The following is a 12,975-nucleotide window of genomic DNA, read 5'->3' as shown; positions in this document are numbered from 1 at the left end:
TTTTAATACATGTTCTTATTTTATTTGACTGTGGATATGCAAGCATATCTGTTGTAGCTACTGAATTGTGCTCGTTCATAAATTAAATCCAAATCCCCTGTTGTGAACAATTCACTTTTAAGGACGTTGTCAGAGACAAAGAAACAATTTTTTTTTTCTGCTTTGTTTGAAAATGTCGACTACAATAGATTTAGAAAAGCTTTCATAGACTTGCACCGGCAGCCACTGCATCATAAATCACCAGGTGTTTTTTCTTTTGTCTGTGTCTTTGACTGACCGTCAAATTCAGCTGGATCTATTGTTTGCGAGTGCAGAACTTTTAATGCAACGGAAGCTGTGTATTATCTACCGAGTGACAGAATTGTTCTTGTAAGTTAATGTCAGATGCAAAGTTTGCCAAAGGTTGCCAAAATCAGGCAACTTTTGCATACTTCTTGTGTTGAAAATCTAATGGTATCTTATCTCAAAAAAAAAAAAAAAAAAAAAAATTTATACAAACAGAGATGATATAAAATTGATATAACATATATATATACACACACACATATATATACACACACATATATATATATATATATATATATATATATATATATATATATATATATATATATATATATATATATATATATATATATATATGAAGAGTTCAGATGCAAAAGCCTCTTAGTGCCATCTGAAATTTTCTTCTAGAATGAAAATTTTTATCAAGCTTGTATATTTAAGTTCAGTAATTTCACTTAAATGACAATTAATAGGTAATTTTCATTGCCATTTAAATGAAATTACTGAACTTAAATATTCGAGCTGGATAAAAATAATAAATATAGAAGAAAATTTCAGATGGCACTTTGTGAGGTAAGAAACGAGAACTCTTCATATATATAGTGTATATAAATATAGTTATATAAATAAATATATAGTATATATGTTATATAAATAAAATATACAGTATATATAATTTATATATATATATATATATATATATGTACATGTATGTGTATGTGTGTGTGTGTGTGTGTGTGTGAAACAACAAAAATTCCCAGGCACAGTGGTTAGGCATAAAAATCCTTTAATATACTGTGCTAAAACATTCAAAGTGTTGGTCAACGCGTTTCGGCTTGACACAGCAACGATGCACACGCATGCAAATTTTAATGGTTTGGCCTGGTTTATTAAAGGCTTTTCATGCCTAACCATGCGAGTGCCTTGGAATATTTGTTGTTTCATCTGATATTTACCTCTCATGTATTCAATGACCACTAGTGGCTATGTGTTTACACCCCTATAGATAGAGAGATAGAGAGATAGATATAGATGGAGAGAGAGAAAGAGAGAGAGAGTACACTAAAACATTTTTAAACATAACTTGAGCTAAATAATCAAAATTGATGATACCATTATTGTTAGATTTTTAATGATTTTTAAAATTATTTTGACAGTTTTAACGATACTGAGAGTAGATTTCCGAACTGATACATTATTATGAACAATATGATTGTTTTATTTTTCCTTTAGGAGATCCCATTCTACCACATCTGGAGCGGGTCTCAGCGGACCCTGCACTGCACCTTCACACTGGAGAGACAGAGCCTGAGCACCTGTGATCTCAGCTGCACGCTGTGTGTGTGGCAGGTCGAAGGAGAGGGGCAGAGCTTCACACTGGACTTCAACATCTCAAAGGTGACTGATATACCAGGACAGACTGTAGTATTACCACACTATAAAGCTGCTAGATGAGATGTATTGTGATTTTTGAATGTAGTTTAAAATGAGAAGTGTATATTTGGATTTAAATGAATTGGCGCTGTATTATGCGCACACCAACAATTATTTTTAATCATTCTCCAAAAGCTAGCTCAACTACCTTAGTAGCCAAAAGTGAATTCCGGCCTAGAAAAATTCACGACATCACCCTTTATACAAATATTATAAAAAATGTGTTTGTTGTGTATTTTGTTAGCATATTGTATAGCTGTGCTTGGAGTCCTTTTTTTTTTTTTTTTTGGTGTTAATGCAATGAAACAGGCCACATTATGTGGACATCATTTTTGGCCAGGCTGTCAAACATAGAAATGCCAATATGAGAGAACAAATGAAATATTAATAACTATGTCGAACTTTTGTCAGATAAATACCTTACCCAAGTTTAATGTTTTGTTATTCCCTCATATTTAAAAACAAATAAATATATATATATATATATATATATATATATATATATATATATATATATATATATATATATATATATATATATATATATATATAGTACAGGCCAAAAGTTTGGACACATTACTATTTTTAATGTTTTTGAAAGAAGTTTCTTCTGCTCATCAAGCCTGCATTTATTTGATAAAAAATACAGAAAAAAATGTAATATTGTGATATATTATTACAATTTAAAATAATTGGTTTTCAATTTATTATACTTTAAATTATCATTTATTTCGGTGATGCAAAGCTGAATTTTCAGGATCATTACTTTACATGATCCTTTAGAAATCATTCTAATATGATGATTCATTATCAAAGTTAGAAACAGTTCTGCTGCTTAATATTTTTTCATAACCTGTGATACTTTTTTAGGATACTTTGATGAATAAAAAAAAGAAAAAGAAAAAAGAAAAGAAAAAAAAGAAGCAAATGTTTTCAAGATAGAAATCTTTTATAACAATATACACTACTGGTCAGTAATTTGGGGTCAGTAATTCTTTTCTTAATTTTTTTTTTAATAAATCAATAATTTTATTCAGCAAGGATGTGTTAAATTGATAAAAAGTGATAATAAAGAAGATTTATATATATAAAAAAAAAAATTTATTTTGAATAAATGCAGTTCTTTTTAACCTTTTATTCATCAAATATATTAGGCAGCAGAACTGTTTCCAACATTCATAATAAATCAGAATATTAGAATGATTTCTAAAGGATCATGTGATAGACTGGATGTCACATGTGACACTGAAGACTGGAGTAATGATCCTGAAAATTCAGCTTTGCATCACCGAAATAAATGATAATTTAAAGTATAATAAATTGAAAACCAATTATTTTAAATTGTAATAATATATCACAATATTAATTTTTTTTCTGTATTTTTGATCAAATAAATGCAGGCTTGATGAGCAGAAGAAACTTCTTTCAAAAACATTAAAAATAGTAATGTGTCCAAACTTTATATATATATATATATATTTAATTATTATTATTATTATTATTATTATTATTATTTTTATTTATTTTATTTTTTTCATAAAGTTTTGATGGTTTATTCAAACTTTTGCCCACCGCTGTAGTTTGGATTTAGAATTGAATAGAACTTAAATAAACTGTGCTGTGGTCTGCACATGCCTAAGATTATTGAATTCTAAATAGAATGTAGAATATAATGCGAACTGAATTGAACTGAGTAACACTTTATTTTGATTCATATTCTGTTGACTATAAGTAATGTTGCACCTACATGTCAACTAACTCTCAGTAGAGTATTAGTAGACTAGTCTGCTTAATATCTGATAACATCAATTGAACTGTCTGATTTTATTAAACGATTCTCCTGCAAAAGACCATAGATCTTCAGATAAAAATCCCTGTACACTTAGAATGAGTAACACATGAGGTTGAACTGTTCTTGACTCCAGGACATCAGACCACTGGACTCTGATTTCCTGTTAATGGACAACTGCACCCCTGCCCTGGCTGGTCCGAGCGCATTCCAGATCCCTTATCTCATCCGACAGAAGATCTGCAGCAGTCTGGACACCCCCTGTCCCAACGGAGCAGACTGGAGACTACTGGCCCAGAGACTGAAGCTTGACAGGTACATCTTGGGATCCTGTTTAACAAAATCTGAGGATTCTGGTCATGGAAATATTATGGAAATATTACGATATAGCAGATTGTCTCGGTGCGGTTCTTTACTTGCATGTTAAACACAGACTTCTACAGGAAATTGCAAGGCAGTGATTGAATTACTGTCCCATTGAACTTCCTCCAGGTAATGGAACATAATGGGCAGACTTCATTTACCCAATAATGTTTACTTGCTCCAATTAATTACAATTTGAAGTGTTGTGGTGTGTGTTTAATTAGCACACTAGCCCAACACGATCAATTTTCATTTACTTAGTTAAGGAAAAGCACAGTATCCTACTAATAGCTATACTAATAAGTAGAAAAGCACTACTAGAGAATATAAGAGTGTGTAAACCTTTTCTCGCTGAGAATAGAGCGCATACAGAAAACAACACTTAAAGCCCCAGGCATTTGAGGTCCAGAAAAAGGCTGTTAGATCGAACAACCCACTTCAGCTTCCTTCGGGAGATGCATCTCGCAACATCTAATACGCTGCAAAAAGGGGTTGCTTTGTTCTTATTGATTAGCTTTGATCCGAAAGGTTCAGCCTGGTCAATGGAAAAGGTCACATGCAACCTGGGTTTTACCCTTTTAGAGGACTGAGACCCACAGAAGATAATTCATCAAATGAAAATACAGGGCTGCTTTAGTTCAGGAGTTAACAAAGCATGTGTTCTGATGAACTGAGCATTCGCTCATTGGTTTAGTATATTGGAATGGAGAAGAGGAGGAAAATATTGTTTTATATTCCTCTGTGGAGTAACTATGTCCAGCTAATGTGTCTCCCTGGACCAGTGCACATAGATTTTCTACTCTCGCTTGGAGAATGGAGTGACAGTGAGGTTGATATATTAGTTTACAATGCAAGAGAAGCTTTTTATGTTATTTCAGGGAATAATAACTTATGACTCCCCGTCAATCCTGATTAGCTTTTTACAATGAAACATAAACGATGAATTTTGAAGCAAATTCATTGTATTTCTAATTTAGTTTCTATTATATCTGGTTATAAAGGAAAAACAGAAGGCTATCTCACAAAGAAATGTCCAGGTCATTGAATGAACTAATTTCAGGTATTGACAAAATGTCCCCACAATTTTGGTCCCCATGAGGAAAACCCTTCATAAATCATACTAAATTATGTTTTTTGAAAATGTAAAAGTGCAGAAAGTTTTCTGTGAAGGGTAGGTTTAGTGATAGAACATACACAATTTTACAGTTTAGAATACACAGCCTATTATTAACAATGGTTTTCATTGGTGTGTTTAATTTGGATATTCAGTTTAGTACAACAAAATGCTATCCTGCTTACAGTTGTACTTTACAATTTAAATAATATTAATATTTGGACCATTCCAATGAGTTTTTTTTTTTTTTTAATGCATGAACTAACATGAATTAACAATGAGCAATACATTTGTTATAGTGTTTATTAATCTTTGTTAAAATTAGTTAATAAAAATACAACTGTTCAACATGCCTGAAGTCTATAGAATAATATTACCAGATACATTTGAATTGAATAATGTATTATTAAATGTTGAAATTAACACTAACCAATATTAATTAATGCTTTAGAAGAATTGTCATTGTTAGTTCATGTTAACTAATGCAGTTAACTAATGGAACCTTATTGTGAAGTGTTACCTTTTCCCCCAATTATTGTTTGGTCTCAAACTAATTTTGATGAAGAAAAAAGTTCAACAAATCCTATATTAACTTTAATTAAAGTTAAAGTTCAGCCAAATGTTTCAATTAAAATGTATAAAGGAAAAGACTTAAGGCTTGCCGCTTTTTTATAAGTCGCTTTGGATAAAAGTGTCTGCTAAATGCTTAAATGTAATGCAATGTAAGACTCTGTGTTTTACAATATAATAATCTTAACAAAGAATATAAAAATAATAACATGCACATGGAAGTGGAAAATAAACTGCAACACGTGTTATACAACACCTATCTGCAGTGAGATTCGACAATTTCCTTTCCTCTGTTTTCCGTCCCCAGGCACATGAGTTTCTTCGCGTCCAAAGCGAGCCCCACATCAGTGATTCTGGACTTATGGGAGACCCAGCACTTCCACAGCGGAAATCTCAATCAGCTCGCCGCTGTGATGGCTGAGATTGGCAAGCAGGAGGCCATGATATTCCTGGTGTCAGACGGGGAGTGCTGACACATTAAAACTGGAGCAGAGCAGCCGTCTCTGAGTGATGGGGTGGGGGGAAGGACGCAACCCTCTGCCCGCCCCACCAGAGATGAGAAACAAATCAAAGAACAGGGTTTACCCAACTATATGAGGCCACTTCCCCAGTGAATAGGGAATAAAATGAAAAAAAACAAAACAAATAAAAAAAAAAAAAACAAGACCAGGCTCTGGAGGAACCTGGCAGGGCTTTTTAGATGTACTGTGACTGAGACAAATTCCCCTTTCTCAGAACAAAAATCCATTTGTTTTGAAAATAATGGTGTATAGAAACTCCCAGATGCTATGATTCTGGTCCTGCCCTCAATCACTGACCAATATGTACTTTCTAACCACATTTGTGTTAGGCACATTGATATATTAATATCAGACTGGGAACTAAAACGAATCGTTTTGAAAGATATCAAGTGGAAAATATTGGCAAGGTGAATATTTCGCGGACTAATTCAGATTTGTGTCATGCATTTTGTAAATGTGAACCATTTAGCAATATGCAAACACACATATCGAAGACAATTTCCTTTGGCCGACTCGTTTCTTACCTCACAAAGCATTTAAAAATTTTGAGCGTTTGCTAAATTTCAGGTCAAAAACATTAACGAAGCGAAGCGTTTTTGGTAAGAGCCATCACTTGTTCCTCTGCCCGTGTGCACTTAACATGTCTGTTCGACTTCATGAAGCCATAAAGTCCAAAATTCACCTCAACGAAACGATACATGTTCCGATCCGGGTGGATAATCCGTAAATAAGCACAGGATTCTGTGGATGTTTAGCTGCTGAAGAAAAGACATCTGGGATTGGGTGATCAGGGACCTCAAACGTTCATAACGGTTTTGAAAAACTTCACGTTTGTTGTTGTTTTTCAACAGACTTTTGAGATCAGATCTTCTGCAAAGCATTTTTCATGTCAATGAAACCCCTTCAAGTCTAGAATGATGAAATCTTTTGAATTTATATTCTTCGTTTATAAAGGAGGAAGAACAAAAGTTTCCCGTTGAAAATGTTTTCTTCTTTTATAAACAGCAAATGCAATACTACCAAATGTTTCATTGCTACTCTCCTTCATATTTAATGAGTCAGTGTCTCTCAGAAAGCCATTTTGGCTTCAGGGCAAATTCTTATTCGTAGGAGAAAGAATATTTTCATCAACCCTTAAAAAGCAAATGTTCCATCCAAGAAAACTTCATCGACACTCAGCAGCTTTCGTGTTTTTCTAAATTCCTGTAGAACGGCAACACGTCTCAGCCCCGCGTTTGGCGCCATGAATGTGCATTACACAGTTTGAAGATTGTCCGATTATTCTTTTTTTGAATGTGAGAGTATTTCATTCCAAATGAAGGAGGATTTGTGAGTAACTGTGGATCACAAATTGTCCGCTTTCATCTTGAGCAGTAATGACGGCCACGTCTGAAGAGATGATTGGAGGAGCCCGGCACATTCTCTCCACAGCAAGGCCTGTTTCACTCAGCTAACAGAGAACTCAAGTTAAATGCCATATTGTGCACATTATGGGTTTTTGTTTCATGTTGTTTGTACCTTGTGTTTCCTTAAGGTTTCCCTTGGTGGTTTTCGTAAATCAATTAACCAGTCAGCTATTTCTCTCCTTTTTTTTTTTTTTTTTTATCTATGAAAGTCTTGTAGATAAGTAGCCTACTTTTCATATGACGCATCTCTGCGCAACCAAAGTGTACGAGCCATCTGGAACATTTCTTTCATATCTATGCCGATTGTGTTTTTTGTTTTTCGAGTACAAGTAACATTCCTATATTCAACACTCTTATCTATTTTTCTTTCAAGAACTTTTCATTTTGAGCATTTCACTGGTAAAACGATTTAAATATGTAATACAGCACTTTGTAAAGTAATTGTAAATGATATTTTAATAACAAGCCAAAAAAGACAAGACAACTGACGTAACATTTGTCAAAGTATAACCTGTGAAGTGTTTGCCTACTGTTCATTGGTTATATAGCACTGAGTTCATTCTTTCTGCAGTGTTTGAGGTTTAGACTGTTTTCGCCACAAGTTTGTTCACCGCCGCTTTGTTTCGTCCTGAGGCTGTTGGTTTATGGGTAATCAATTCTTAGATTCCCTACGAAATCTCAACTCTACGTCATGAGAAAACAGATGTACCGGTAAATTAGACTTCTGTCAGTGTATTTAGACAAGGATTTGGTGTAAAAATGGTCAGATTCCTAACACTCAGGTTTACAAACAGTTCAGTTGAAACGGACATGTTGCGCATTTCTAAACATTCTTTACAGAGTGCGCAACAAAATGAGTTTCTCATTGATGTCGATACTTCTCACTGACATAAAAATCATTCCAGCAGTCACAAAGCAGAAGTCAGCGACTAACACTGAATAAAGCAGATGCCGTGATATTCACTAAAAGAACCACCGATCTCTTTTCATGACTGTACATTTTGTCAGCCTCATTCATAGCTTTTTCTGTGTAAATGAATGTGTGAGTGTGCTATTTCTTTCCACTGAGTTTCTTTTTGAACTGAGAAACGTAGAATTGTGTACCTGTGAATGTTCTTCAATTCGATTTCTTAATTCAATGTTCCTTGCCTTTCTGCAAGTCAGAATGCTGTATTTATTACATGCCACAGCGCTTATGCAATTGTACAATTCTTTTCTATTATTCTTCTTCTTTTTTTTTTTTTTTTTTTTGGTAAAGTTACTTTTCATTTTTCTTGTCGATGTAAATTGTCGTCGATGATTTTGTGGTAACAGGAAGCCCTCTTCTGCAGAAGGTTTCCTGTACTTTTTGGACAATGATATGGATTTGTGGGTAGAATTTTGGAAATTCGTTTCTAAGTGCTTTCAAGTATTTACTTGGCCTTATGTATATATCTCTCTATGAAATTTCAGAAAAGGTATGTATAGTAATTGAACCTAAAATGGATGTAAATAAATTATATATTGTTAAAAGTGGAGTCGATTGATTTCTGCTAGGCACTCTCTTCAGTTTAACACTTGCAGAAGGATTCAATGCGTAGCCTTCAGAATTCAAATACATGCAGAAAACCCAATGACACTGCCATTCATATGAGTAAGCCAGCACACCGCAACATGAATGCAGGTGATTTATTGACTAAGTGTCTCTAGCACAATTTCTTTATAAATGATTTGCACCATCTGACATATAAACCTCTGCACAGAATACAGCAGTTTGACACACAATAGTTAAAGGCTGCAAAGCAATAAAAAAAAAAAAGGCACTTGATAGTTGATACATAACACATTGTCAATACAACAAAAGTATAAAAATTGAGCTGTTGCCTCAAATATCTATAGCGTTCTAAGAGCAGGATGTTGGAGGGTTGCATTTCTTCCGATTAGAGCGCAGGAGACCGTGATAAGGGAATGATGTTCTGGGCAGCATCTCTAAAAAAGAGCCATTATGTTTGGATGAGTTACTGCCCAAATGGCATAATATTATGCACATATTGGTGATATCTAAAATCAGGAAACCACTGGCCAAAGCTTTAAATAACACACTATAAGTGACTCAGTTACCATACAAAATTGCAGGATCCATTTACGCCAATGCAAACCGTTTTTATGGCATCACGGGCCTTTCCTTAATTCAAACTACCTGTCTGATTAGAACAGATGAATGTAGGGTATTTAGTATTGAAGACATGTAAAGACCATGGTTGGGTCAGGATGGAACTCATGCAATCAGTGCTAATGTATTTCAGCGTAGCTGCCAGGGGCGTTTTATTCCTCTGTGGTTTGCCATTACCTTAAGTACCCTGGCAGAGCAAATCAGGCAGAGCAAAAAAGTAGGCTGCACAGCATCTAGAGGATTGAGGGGCCACTTTAAGATCCTGTCTGAGTAGATCACATGCTCAATGCTTTAGCCTACAAAATGGATTGTATGGAGTACGACTAGATTGCTTTACTCATTGCATGGAAAATGCTTTGTCCTTATTTGTGACAAAAGAGAGGACAGAACTTTGGATAATAAATATACATCAAAGTGCAGAAGAGATGGATGAATCTCATAAAAAAAAACGTTGCGTTTTACACCAAAATCAAAAGAAAAATACTTTTCATGATGATCACATTCCCTTTATTTTTAATGGTGATTGACTTTTTTTGCTGTATTAAAATAAGCATAAAAGGCATAAATCATGATGTATAAATACTTTCAATTTTTTTTTATTTTATTGCATTACAGTAATTAGAAAGACACAAGTAGGGAAAATGTGCACAACTGTCATGGAAATGAAGTCATAAAAAATGTTAATATTCTTACAAATGGCTTAATTTTCATTATGCAATATAAAAAGGGGTGACATATGACCTCACAAGTATTGAAATACTGAAACGAACCAAATCCATCTAAAATGTGAAAGTAAAGTGAGCCGTATAAGTAAGAACGTGTAATATCTTTGGATTTACGAAGCATCATGAATACTGCAGGTGTACTTTTGGAGGTGGAGGTGGATGAGGAGGGACATCCAAAATGCCTTGTTATCCATTCTGACATCTGCCATTGTTGGTTCTAACAGTTCATAAGCCGTTTTTCCAGTTGAATGACTGGCATCGTAACAGCAAAACTGTGGCCAGTCTGTCGGCTTACTGTAGCAAGCTACCGAAAATTCAGATCCGTGCTTTGCTGAATGATACATTCTTAGTGAATGCTGATCGAAGCGGGCTATAACAGCCGGTGAAAGCCAGCGGAGCTGCTGTATCCATCACTCTGTCAGTCAGCCATATGTTACAGGCTTCAAGTAAAGTAGTTGGTCTTGTTTGGCATAGCTATAGACCCCCCAGTCTCCGCTCCGGCCCCTCCTTGAAGAACAGCAGAGCCTCACAGCGGAGAGAAAGCGTGGCTTTTACACAGTGGCTTGTCCTTCTTTGAATAGAACGTCTTCCCCTCTAGATTGATTTGACAGATCTGAGGAGATGAAAAATGAGGATTAAACAGTGGAAATCAAACTCTTATTCAGTCATGGAGCCAATGCAACAGGGCTATTCAATAGCTGCGATTCATCATTTGCTACTTGCTAGAGGCCAATAATATTAGTGGGCGAAATGTTTGAATTCTAGAGAGCATTTGGGTCAGTAAGATTTTTTTTTAAAGAAATCAACTCTTTCCCCACCGGCGTTTATGAAAAAATGTTTCCATTCACCGCCAGCATTTTTGATCATCTTCACAAAAGTTTCAAGGCCCCCAGAATATTTTATTGTATGAATATCTGAACATGCAATATGTCAAAAGAAAGGACAGAGCCTCTGCTTTTAGACAAACAAAACAAAAAACTTTTATTTTAGCTTCATGCATTTTTTTTTTTAATTGACATTTGAATAGGAGTGTTTCATAAAAAAAAAAGCTGGAAAAAAATCACGTTTTTGTCAAAGACTACATCTGGATCGGATTCAGAACGATGATCAAAAAACCAAAGGGAGTAGAGTGAGTTCATCAACACCAATAAACTGTGAAAGGTTACGTTTTCTAATACATTTAATGCATGGATAGCCTCTGACGGTGCTGCCATCTCCGGGACACTAGTAACATGTTAGCCAGGGTTCAAAGCTCCACATGCGAGCCGCTGTTGAAACGGTGTTACTCGCCAGGTAACTCGCTGGTAACTTTATGAATTTTTACAATCCATGGTTATGAGAATGATATATGGCTTAGTGTAATCATGAAATCGTTATGGTCGTGATGTAATAATAATATAAAGTAAAGCACAGCACTGGGTTCATTTTCAGTTTCGATTCACAGTAAATGCGACTTAAACACACAGCAACGTGCGCCAACCATCTTCCCAAATTCGTAAAGAGAATCATTATAAATCTGTTGTTGTCAACAAAGAGAAACGTTAAGATCTCTCTGCGGTTTACCGCCAAAAATAAAAGCTCAATGGTTTAATGTTTGAAAGCAAATAAATTTTTTGTATTAATTTAAATTGTTCTGTAAAATCAAATAAAATACAATTTTAATTATAAAAATAAAAAGTAAATGTTATTATTGGTATTAATAATAATAATAATAATAATAATAATAATAATAATAACAAAAACAATAATAATAGCAATTCTATTAATACTTTTATTATAACACGTATTATAAGACAATATATTATTATTATGATATATATTGTAATATACATCATAATATATGTATACGTTATAATATAACAGTAAAAAAAGTTAAGTATATAAAAGTATATTAAGTATAAAAAAGTTGTTTAAATATTTGATTTTTTTTTTTTTTTCATTTTACAGTACAATAGAATGTATTAATGCAATAGTAAGATATGTATTATTAATTTAATACAATAATACAAATATTAAATTGCAGGTCAGGTTTTCCTTCTTTTTTGTCTTTAGCTGATCACATGCCTGCAATGTTCCTCACAAATGTTTGCTATTTATTGTGCTCTTGTGTGCAGCAATGACGGATACAAATAAAAATGAATGAACAGATTATATTCCGAAAAAAGCTCAATAAATAGCAAGAGCACCTCCAGTACTTCCAGAAGAGAATATAAAGTTCATGTCTTTGTTTATCTGGAATATTTTTAAAAGCTGTGAAACACTTAAACTTATGAATTATCTGGGTTCACAGTGGCTATTTCTTGATAGTGTTGCGTGGTGCAGAAAGTTTAAGATGGAGTTTCGGGACAGGTCCCAATGCATCAAAATGACTTACGGCACAGACAAAGCAAGTGTCATGCCAGCTGTAGCCCAGCGCCTCAAGGAAACGGTCCCCTGCATCAATCTTGAAGTCACAGCCATGGCATTTGGTACCAAACATCTTTTCATAGTCTGCAGAGAAAAACAAACCAACCAAAAAGGGCCTATTAATCCAGCGAGGAGGAAATGCTTGGTCAGACACAGAGAGAACAAGACAAGAAAGAAAGAAACGTCTTATCGAAAGGAAAAAGAAAAGGG

The 12,975-nt window shown here is 34.2% G+C and overlaps 2 protein-coding genes across 7 annotated transcripts in view; one reads left to right on the top strand and one right to left on the bottom strand.

Moving 5' to 3' along the window:
- The window catches only part of unc5a (unc-5 netrin receptor A), a 185,143-nt gene extending 174,557 nt beyond the window's left edge, over positions 1-10,586 (top strand). For all 4 annotated transcript variants that reach the window (XM_079891978.1, XM_079891980.1, XM_079891979.1 and 1 more), the window contains 3 exons: positions 1,519-1,683; positions 3,645-3,823; positions 5,863-10,586. In XM_079891978.1, the coding sequence (XP_079748104.1) occupies positions 1,519-1,683; positions 3,645-3,823; positions 5,863-6,028 (510 nt within the window). In that variant the 3' untranslated portion in view covers positions 6,029-10,586. The remainder of the gene's footprint in view (positions 1-1,518; positions 1,684-3,644; positions 3,824-5,862) is intronic.
- pdlim7 (PDZ and LIM domain 7) overlaps positions 9,917-12,975 on the bottom strand; it is a 44,238-nt gene continuing 41,179 nt past the window's right edge. For all 3 annotated transcript variants that reach the window (XM_079891983.1, XM_079891985.1, XM_079891984.1), the window contains 2 exons: positions 12,734-12,849; positions 9,917-10,972 (listed from right to left, as the gene is read on the bottom strand). In XM_079891983.1, the coding sequence (XP_079748109.1) occupies positions 10,886-10,972; positions 12,734-12,849 (203 nt within the window). In that variant the 3' untranslated portion in view covers positions 9,917-10,885. The remainder of the gene's footprint in view (positions 10,973-12,733; positions 12,850-12,975) is intronic.

The sequence above is a fragment of the Squalius cephalus genome (genome assembly GCF_949319135.1).
Source record: "Squalius cephalus genome assembly, chromosome: 14".
Classification (NCBI taxonomy): Eukaryota; Metazoa; Chordata; class Actinopteri; order Cypriniformes; family Leuciscidae; genus Squalius; species Squalius cephalus.
This window is presented reverse-complemented; position numbering and strand designations above follow the sequence as displayed.